The sequence below is a fragment of the Fringilla coelebs genome (assembly GCF_963513975.1).
Source record: "Fringilla coelebs genome assembly, chromosome: 7".
Classification (NCBI taxonomy): Eukaryota; Metazoa; Chordata; class Aves; order Passeriformes; family Fringillidae; genus Fringilla; species Fringilla coelebs.
Genome location: NC_140035.1, coordinates 21,820,018 through 21,830,704, shown reverse-complemented (window position 1 = coordinate 21,830,704; position 10,687 = coordinate 21,820,018). Strand labels below are relative to the sequence as shown.

General features: G+C 48.7%; 1 protein-coding gene across 1 annotated transcript; it reads right to left on the bottom strand.

Moving 5' to 3' along the window:
• Positions 1 to 846: 846 nt before the first annotated feature.
• HOXD4 (homeobox D4) lies at positions 847 to 1,965 on the bottom strand (the record flags this gene model as incomplete). Its single annotated transcript, XM_084209031.1, has 2 exons — positions 847 to 1,151; positions 1,557 to 1,965. 2 exons carry the CDS (start codon positions 1,963 to 1,965, stop codon positions 847 to 849), a joined length of 714 nt encoding a protein of 237 aa, XP_084065157.1.
• Between the last annotated feature and the right edge of the window lie 8,722 nt (positions 1,966 to 10,687).

Sequence of the window (10,687 nt, the reverse complement as noted above, 5' to 3'; positions counted from 1 at the left end):
ACAAAGATGGAAATTTAAAAACACGGGTGGGGGAGAACAAGAAAGTTGTGTACGTTCAAGACAAGTAAACATTACATATGTGTTCATGAGACTGGGAAGGAAAAATACTGTATTTCAGCTCCCCTTCCTCGTTTTTGGTTTGACTATTTTTCTTTTTGTCTTCATTCTTCTATGCAACAAATAAATAAATACACTAACATTACCAGAACATAAAATAACCCGTTTTCACTTCATTTCTATGCACACTTTCTGAGACGTTATGGAAATGAGCAAGAATTTTCATTACACCGAGAAAGGTAAAGCAGCACGAAAAAAAAAGTTCACAATTACTAGTCTTTATGTCCGAATAAAAGACTATGCTATGAATTTCCTGTCCTCAAGTTGCCCAAAATGCATTCTCCCGAAATTGCATGGGTTAAAAAGACAATTAAAAGTATAAATTCCAGAATAAAGCATCCAATCTTCACTTCAGAATTCAAAACTGAAACACAGGACAGTTTAATTTTCAATTATTTATTATTCTTTAAGGACAGAAGGTCTCATTTAATATTTTCCCAATTCCCACTGCCTGCATGATGGTTTGTTTGTTTGTTTTTCCCTCTCTCTTTCTTTCCTTTTTTTTTTTTTTTGTTTTTTTTTTGTTTTCCTTTTTTAGGTTGTGCTAGCAGAGGCAAATAAAATAAAGTCCAAAGTAGCGTCATTTTGTCTCCTTTGTACAACAGTACCTTAAAGAAAGATGACATTTTCTCGTGTCCTTAGCTGCTACATGCAGGTTCTGCTTGGGCAGTGTCAGTTATGTACAGTACTGGTCAGAAGCGAAGGATGAAATGGAAAATTTCACCTCTTCTACAAAGTTGTCAAGTCAGTCTGATGGTCCTTGGAACCAGTTTGTAAATGGGGGTTTGAACCAGAGGAAGAAGATCTGCCCTTCGTGTTGGGCAGTTTGTGATCTTTTTTCCACTTCATTCTTCTGTTCTGAAACCAGATCTTGATCTGGCGCTCAGAGAGACACAAAGTGTGGGCTATCTCGATACGGCGGCGCCTGGTCAGGTACCTGTTAAAATGAAATTCTTTTTCCAGTTCTAGGACTTGCTGTCTGGTGTAAGCTGTGCGGGAGCGTTTAGGTTCCCCTCCGTTGTAATTGGGATTCACTGGGAAAAAAATACGGAGAACTTTTACAAAGCTAATCTTGACTTGCCGGTCCGACTTTACAAAAGAAAACCTTACGAGCTGCGAGCATGTGGCCGAGCTGGATTCGTCCCAGTTGCTTACAATGGCCGGGCTGCTTTCCCCCCTCGTTTGAGGCAGGCACTACGGGCACACGCAGCTAGGTAGGCTGGGAGCCTCTAGAAGGCTCCTAAAATGGAGTTTTATCCTGCACGGCAAAGCCCCGCATGGCCAACGGCCTATTTCCTCAGCAATAAAAATTTATGGCGAGTGTAATTGGCCACCTCGGCTTAAAAAGCTCGCCCACGAGCCTGGCAGGGACTCGGCAGAGCGCCGCTGAGGACGATCGGAAGCAGGGTAGAAGAGCAAAGTAAGAAGAGGATCCTTACCCGAGTTAACATGGACTTTCTTCATCCAGGGATAAACTACTGCCGGCTGCTTAACTGCGGAGCCGTTTGGGGGTTTGAGGGCCGGCTGCTGGCTGCAGGCTCGCGAGTTGGACATTGGAGGCGGTGGACAATGCTCTGCTGGGCCGGGGAAGTGGCTCGCCGGGCCGGATTGCTCCTGTCCGTGACCCCGCGGCTGCCCGGCAGAGCCCTGGGCATTGCTACAGCTAAAGGGCTGCTCGCTGTAGTTTGACCGTGGGTAGAGTCCCTGGTGCTGGAAATCAGCGCCCTGCGAGGCACTGTAGTACTCGGCCCCCTGCTCGCCTAAGTAGCTATTCTGCAAATATTCCTCGCAAGGAGGAAATTTGGGATCCACATACTTAGAGTTCACCATATACGAACTCATGGCCATTAATTTCTGAAGGTAGAAAATACTAATTTTTCTCGTGTTGTCTTTTTTTCCCCTGCCATAGAGCCCTCCTACTTGCTGTCAACTGAATAAAGTTAGGCGGGCATGTGACCGGCCCGGCCAATGGGGAGCCGGGCGCCCACCGCCGCATTTCCCCGCATTTCCAGCGATTCCACTCAATAACATCCCTCTAACCGAATGACCCCCCTCTCCGGCGGGCCGCACCCGCAAACCAGGTACCGGAGGTGTAGGGGTACCCCGGGGCGGCGGCCGCTGCCCTGCCCACAGCCTTTTGTCTGAGCCGGCTTCCCCCAGCCCCGGGGGATGCTGCCCTGCCGTCTGATCTGCTAGCCAGGATCGCCACCGGGGCTTGCTACCTCGCTTTAAATAAAATAAGAAAAAGAATCGAAAGGAATATACAGAGCGATGAGCTGAAGCGGGGTTAAAAGGGAAGAAACTGATAAGCAGGCGAGGAAAAGAAAAGCCATCAAAGAAGAGGGTAATATGATGTACAATAGATCTGTCCTGTCTTTGTCTAGCAGAGGTCATCCAAAAGTTACCAGAATTTAGTTCTGCTGAATAAAATTAGGCAATCAGTAACTTCTCATTCACTTTCAAGCCTCAAAATATACGTGTGCATAAGTATGCGTGCCCAGACGCAAACGCCAACGTATATTTATAAATCTACACATGTATGTATATAAAATCGTACAGATGGCAAGAAAGAGTTCACTTTTAACCACTAAAGTTCAATCAATTGAACTGGAGACGTCATTTAATTAGGTTAAAAATATCACGGGTTTAATGAGATAAATTCGGTCTTCATTCATCAATATCATTCCTGGAGCACAAGTAAATACATTCCAGCGAGGCGAACGCTGCTTTTGCTGCTGTCGTAAATATTTTGATGCGATCTGGACCCTTGACAGGGAAATTTCGCTAACGTCTGGCATATCTAGCTAATTTATGAGTATCTTATAAAAGACTCATTCACTGATTGGTAGATAATATCTTTTTTTTTTTTAATCCCCCAGAAATTTTGTAACTTCTGGTGAATTTAACTGTTTAAATTCACAGATTGTCAGTGAGAGTTAGGACTGAACGACAACCGAAGTTTTAAGAAACGTCCTAAAACCTAGCGAATAGGAGCGAGGCAGCAAAACTTTTATAATTTCTGAGTGTTCAGCACGCACATGCCTCTTGATTCCGCCAGTATTTTAACTTCTAACCATTTGCAGAAAGGTGAAGTTTTTGCATCGACCATATATTCCCCTAGAATCGAATCTGTGACTATATGAATATCACACAAATTCGGTTCTACAGGGTATATATAGACAACGTAATAACATTCTGTTTTCATCTACAATATAGCAGGTCTCTGCAATTCTCTTAGTCTCTTACTGTCTTCTGAGGAATGCAAACTATTCTGCTGGGACTCAGTTCTGAAATACAGATATGCAGGAAGGTGGGATTTCAGGAAAGATTCACGCTTGTTATTATTGCTGCAATAGAGCTATACGACCCTCCACCAATTCATAGCGACGAATTTCGCCTACCAAATTCTCAGAAAGACCTGCCGCTTTCTTGAAATTCTCTGCCTCTCACGTCCTCGCTATGGAAAATGGACGTGGTCAGTCAAATTGCGCTATTTAGAATAATAATGGTTGAAGTAATTTAGGAAGGAGTCTTTAAATATTTAGGCTAACACGAATCTGAAAAGATTCTCCATAATTAGAAATTCCCCCAAAATAAAAAAGAATTTCTGAAAAATCGAAACAGAAGCAAAAACAGCCGATAACAGAAACAGCGGTTGGTGAAAAAGATGAGATTAAAAGCTGGAGTTAGTTGCTCTCGGGAAAAAGAGAGTTTCCAAATTTACCTTCATCCTATTATGCTGGTCTAGCTATTATCCCCGCGATCTGCCTGCGAGCCTTAGCCTCGCACCCTCCCAGGTTTTCCCTGCCGTAGCGTTTATGGTGAAGGGCAGGGCGAGAGGTCAGCCGAAATCATTTACAAACATATCACAAAGTTTCATTATTTTTACTTTGTCGACAGCGGCACACAGGAGTACAAAAGTTCATGAATTGTGTCTGACCCAGCTCCTCACTGCTGTCCTGCGGTCAACCTCTTCTCCTTCCACTATTTAAAACAGGCACCATAAGGACAAATAATGGTGCGGGTGTGATACATCCAACCACTGCGGAGGGCAGATTTGGGGGTGTTGCGCTTATCCGAGCGATGTGCACCGGGTTGCTTGGCTGCCTCCAGCTCCCAAGTGCCTGAGCTGGGAGATGCTATTTTCAAACGTCTGCTTTCTGACCACTACGGCGGTGCCTCCTTTACAGCAAGTGCAACTCAAAACGACTTTATATCCTTAACCTCCCCCCGGATTCTTCAAATCCCTACCCAGCTATTTTCAGCATCTCTCCCCGCTTTCGCATCCTTTCTCTGAGGAGAGAGGGGATACCCCCCCCCCCCCCCCCCCGCCCTCGCGGGGGTTATTTAGCACCCGGCTGAACTGGCAGGGTAACTCCCCTCCGCCCCCCAAAGAGAGCTATCGTTTGGGGCAGCCCCGGGAGCGGACAAGCCCGCCTAGGGCTGCCCAGGGAGCAGAGACGGAGCTGGGGAAGCAGCAGCTCCCCGTTCTGCTTAATACTACACATTTTCATATTTGTTAGACGCTGTGACCTGCGTTTCACCTTATTGCACGACTTGCTCAGACAGGTCAAAGCCAAAGAGTTATTGATGAACAAAAGCGTTATATATTCACCTCCTGTTCAACTGCCCATACAAAATACTTTTGATCTATCAGGCTTTTTGTATTCTGGTTCATAATCAGTATGCTAAATGTACGTTGGCAGAAAACAAGTAATCCATACATTTAGGGCCGACCCTGTAATAAAATGCCAAGGGCGTCTACGTAGCACAGGACTGAGCTATGGGGGAGGGAAAGTTACCTATGGAACACAATTAAAATTGCAACGCTGAAGGCGATTCTTTAGTTCGTATTTATAGGACTCGAAAACCAATGTTGCAACGGAAGACAAAAAGACCGGGAGAAGCTTGGCACATATAGTGAAATAGATTATTTATCAGGAAACGGGTAGAGGAAGCGGGGAAACGCAAACAAACACACACGCGAACACTCCTCTCCTTTACATGCTCCGGGTCAGAGCCGGGCTGGCAGAAACGGGAAGGGCGATGTACAACCTAATGATTCTCCAAATACCGTAGTCTTTCTTTCCCTCTTTGAGAGACAAGCCGGTCAGCCTGCAGGACCAGAACCAACGCACCCAGCTCCTCACTGGAGCCAGAAAGGTTCAAAAGCAGTTCCTGATGCACACTGATCTTCTGCCCTCCCCTCGGTCCCACCGGCGCAGCTCAAGCAGGACCATCTGGGATGCGAAAACCCCTACAGTAAAATATTGCCCTCCTAAACTCTGATACCCATTCTACTCCATGCCTTCACAGCATTTAAATCCACGCTAGAGTCTCCCTCGTCCCGAGACCTCTCGCACCAGCAGATCAGCTCTACTGCCCGCAGAACCGGGCTGCAGCTGGGCTGCCCCGGCTTGCCAGCGCTGACCGCCCCCAGCCCTTGCCGCCTCTTTCGCCCAGCCGCCAGCCCGTGCCAAACGAGGGGAACATCAGAAAGCAGGCACAGCTCTGCTTGGGGTTCCGTCTGGAGAAAAGAGTGGGAGTAGCCAAGGTTATGAGGTGCTGGGATACAACGTGATCCGTCTGGATTCTGCACAGGGAGGCGCTGTACAGTCCCGCCGAGTTAAAATGGAAAGGCTGCTAATTGCTTTGGAGTGCTTAAAAGCAGGACGACACCTGTACAGCCCTGTAATAAACCCCCAGGAGACTGCACCTCTGCTTTTAATGCTAGCCAGGATTATGACATGGCACCACAAACTGACTCCACAAGAACCTTCACATGCTGACATAGTCCTTTCTCCTTTTTTCTTTTTTCCTTTTTTTTTTTCTTTTTTTTTGGGGCGGGGGGAGGGGTGGTGGGGGAGGAGAAGAAAGAAATATTCATCAGGAATCATGTTTGGGGATTTTTTAGGTCTGAAGGGAAGAACCAGGATTTTCGAATAATGCAAACTCTACAAGAAAAAAAAAGATTACTTACTGTGGATGTTCTTCCATGCTGCTGCAGAACCTGTTGCAATAAAAACGTTTGTTACTGTTGTATTCCACATACGGGTGATATTTCTGGAGAACAATTACAAACCACGTTTGATAGATGAAGGCAGAGAGGAGCTGGTGGTAAATCCTGCAAACAGAGGAGTGGTGGGATGGAAGCCCCTTCCAAATGAGGACCACGTTGCATTCAGGCAGTTTTTTATGAATACACGCTTTCCCTGTGCCTGGGGTGTGATCTTTCACTTTTAATATTCATAATCTAAATTTTATTCCGGATAATTTCTAAAGAAATGAAGAGCCAAACCTCCCTCTTTCACTAATGGAAAAGAATAACAAAGGCCTTTTTTTTTTTTTTTTTGTTCTGTGGGAATCCAGTCACAGTGAGATCACCTTTGCCAAACCATCACCCGAAAAATACACCATGCAGCATTATGTCCATGCTAAACACAGAAAGACCTACAATTTTATCAGAATAAATATCGGCTTACACCAAAATAGTTCTCTTTTAGGATCACCTAATTAACCTCTCGGTAACCACGAGACATGCGCCTTTGTTTGCATTATAGAAGGATAGATTTGACTTCAACTTTCCTTAAAATATTTTATTAAATATATTCAAAGATCACACAAGGGAAACAAACCCACACGTTTAGTCTAATTCTCCTGAAACACGTCATATATTTAAAAGTAAATACTACTGGGGGTTCCTTTCTGTAAGCGATTTTTCATCTCCTCTATTGCCTTCCTACGATATCGTGGCGAATTATTGTATCAAACACAGAGCAATTGCCTCTGTATCAATAGTTCACTACATAGAGCTCCCCAAGACCTTTCTTGTTTTTTGTTTTTTTTTTTAATAAGTTCTGCCCACTCTAGGTAACATTCATAGCCTGCGAGGAGACTGGATTAATATCAGCATTTTGGCACTACGCACCCCCTCAGGAAGCCTTTTCTTTTATCTTCAATTTTTATTAAAATAAATGTTTTTTATTTAAAAATATAAATAAATAAACAAAAGCTTATCTCCATTTAAGAAACGCCATCAAATTCGGAAATCTCAGCCGGCTCAGCCCCGCGCAGCCGCAGCCACCTGAGGGTACCTGCGGGTTCCCCAGCGGAGCCGCGCCGGGCGGGCAGCGCCGCCGCCCCGCTCCCCGCGAGTGCCCGGGGCCGGCGGGCCGAGCGCGGCGCGGAGGGAGGCGGATAGCGGACTTACTGTGCGCTCCCCCCGCGGCCTGCGGGACCCGGGAGCAGAGGTGCCTGCGCGGTCGCATTCCGCCGACGGTTCCCTGCTAACACTTTCCCGATTACTGCTTCCAGGAACGAAAGCATCTGCACTTGTATGCTCTTAAACTAATTTATGGTGGGAATTATATTTTGGCTTGTCAACTCTCAAGCCATAAAACAAAGTTTATTGGAATCACGTGCTTCTAAATAGCCACTCAGGACTTATCTCTGTGGAACCATAAATAACCTTCAGCTTTAAACTTTTATTCGCTAAATAAAGGTTCCCTGAGTCTGTCCTATAAAACGGGACCGGGTCGAAATAGCGGGGATGGGTGGAAGCTCAGCTGCATGGCGTTATGCCGGCCTTTTTGAGGAGCGTGTTTTAGGAAAAGCGGCAAAGGGGACTAAGCACTCCCAAAGTGCTCTTGGGAAAGGAGCCGGGCGTGTTTTCTGTGGGTACCCGTTCAAACCTTTCTTTATAGCTCTTGGGGTACAAGGAAGCCCATCTCTGGGGGAAAGGAAAAAAATCCCACCAAAACAAAAACAAAAACAAAACCAAACAAACAAAAATGCCAAAACAAACCAACTGAAAGATGGAACCTTTTCTCCTTTCCCCGGGTGTTTATGGCATTTTGGTGAGGCTCCCCTGCAAAATGGCTTTGAGTCATTCATCTCAAAACTTGGGAGAGCAGTGCCAGGGGCTGCAGGTTCGCCGGGCACCCGAGGGACCTTTGTAAGTGACCAAACTGCTGCCAACAGTGAGTGCACAGGGCTTCGGAAAGGGAGAAAGTGTGAAGCCTGCCACAATGAGATCTTTGAGGACTGGAAGTTTAAGGACGGTTATAAAGCAATAAAAGAGCCCTGGTGTGAAGGGAGCAGGGTGTGAGCTCGCAAATGAGAATTTCAAGGAGCCCGAGCACAGGAAGTCAAATGTCCCAGGCAGTCACACAGCATGAAGAAACTCGGGCATCAGCTCCCAATCTATCATGGCTAAGATGGGGACGTCGGAGCGGCCAGCAGCTCCTGGTGCATCCCAGGAAGGGTTCGTGCCTTCGCCAGAGGGCGGGGAGCTGTGTCAGCCCCGCCGGGGACCGGCCGCCTGCAGAGGGGACACGGCCACTCGCCCGGCCCGCGGGTGAGAGGGCGCCTCCGCCCGGGGGCTCGGCTCTGAAGAACGAGCAAAATGCAATTCTTTGCTGGCTGGTGGCACCAACTGAGTGGTGCCTGTTTAACACTAGAGTCGGCTCTTACTTCTTCTGAAGTCACCCAAAAGAGCTAGCTCAGCTCTCACTCTATTTTTTAGATGGCTCCAGTCACAGATTAACAATTTGCTTTCCTTCTGACAACAAGAGGCATCCCGAGGTCCTTCCCTGCTCCTTATTTATGACCCAGAAAGGCTTTGCATTCCTCTATTTTTCTTGCTCTTTGCAAGCCCTTACTCACACGGCATTGCCTTCATGGTTTTTTTAGTGGTCTAAGCTGTGGAAGAGCCCTTTCCCTCTCCCCTGCCCAGGACAGCTGGCATTTCAGACACAGTGCATGGTCTGAGAACCTTAATCAGGCCCAGGGACTCCAGCCAGCCATCCCAGAAAAAGGAGTGGGCTGCCTTGCATAGGGCTGACTGCAGGGTCTCTTTCAGCTGGTGCATGGCCTGAGCTCCCAGTCCTGGGCAGGCAGGATGAGCTCCCTGGAGCTCCCTGAGGCCTGCTCAGGCACCTGGGCCCTGGATCAGGCTCTGTGGTAGCCTCCAGCTACCCTCCTCCCCAAACACATCACCCTCACTGGCTTCTGGAAGAAGGGCTTCAGCAGCAGGCAGCTGCAGGGAGCCAAAGTGGCCATACCTGGAGAGGGGCAAGAAAAGGCTGTGTGCTGGGACAGGAGGGGTAGAGTGTATTGAGAAAGTGCAATAAAATGTGGGGAAAATAGTTTGGGGCAAGAACTAGGATGCAGAGTCAGGTGTGTTTGCCCCAGGCCTGGCACTGAGTGCTGGGTATGGCAAAGGTCAGGCCCCAGGTGTGGGCTCCAGGCCCTGTGCAGCACTGCAAGCACATCCCACCCCTCCCTCAGTGTCTGTGATGCCTTCAGCTCTCTTGGCCTGTCTCGTGGGCAAGAGGCAGCCATAGTTTGGAGATGAGAGACTGCCTGGCTTGTGCAGGAGGAGAGGAGCCGTGGAGAGGCAGGTAGCATGGCAGTCAGGCCGCAGAAGTGACAGCCCCTGGCAAATAGAGTGGCGCAGGCTGGGCATGTGCTTCAGACACACGTGTCCAGGACATGGGGCTGTGGAAGATGAGGCTGTGAGATAGTGAGGAATTGATGATTGAGATACAGCTCTCTCTCATTTAAGGACAAGACGAACGTTTCGGTAACTGAGTAATTTTAGCCATGAGATTTTTGAAGTGGGAATTAAGACGATTTTCACATTTCCTATTCTAAAATGCAGATGTAAAATTTGACTTTGAAGCTCTGGCCAGTTCATTCTCTAGGCTTTTATGCAAGTTTTCATATTTGGGGCTGATGATCTGGAGACAGATAAGAGGTGTAATGACATAACACAGTAACAATTGGTTTCCCTCTGGTAATTGTGATAAAGAGGTTGGGGGAATAGAATCACATGTGCATGCCGCCATCGCTCTCGGTGCGACTTGACAGACATGACGACTGGCATCCTACCCCGAGGACCACACTGCCAGAAAATTACAGGCTCCATCCCTGACTTTGAAGACCTACTAAGCACCTTGATAGCGTCCAACGCATTTTGCCCCTCCGCTTTTATCATAACCCCGACTTTTCAACAGTCACCTTGTCGTCCATGCCCTCGCAGAGCAGGATGTGGGCATGCAAAGTCCCCTGCCTGCAGCACCCCACGCCCGCAGGCAGATCCGGTGGCACCAGAGGCCCGGAGCGGGCAGGGCGGCGTCGAGCCTCGCCTCAACATCAAACGGGGGCAGCGGCGGCGACACTCGGGTCCGCGGGGGAAGAGGGCGAGGAGTGCGGGGCAGGGAGGGGAGGCCGGGGCCCGTGGGAGCGTCTCGCCGGGGTAGGCACGGCCCGTGGGGGTGGGTGCCGCCAGGGTCGTGTCCGGGCACGGCTGGGGAAGGTGAAGCCTGCAGGCAACAGGTGAGGCGGAGGCAGGGAACTCTGCCGGGCCCCGGCTTGCAGGAGGCAAGGGAGGGTGTGCGGGGGCCGGGGGCTCTGCCCGCGGGAAGGGAGCCGGCGGGGAGGAGGGTGCTCTGGCACCTGCATCAAAGGAACACGGAGGGAAGAGGCGGGTGCCCGACATCAAAGCGCGGGCTGGTGACCGGGAGGGCAGCGGGGCACACGAGGGGAGCCCCGCGGCACCGCGGGTTAG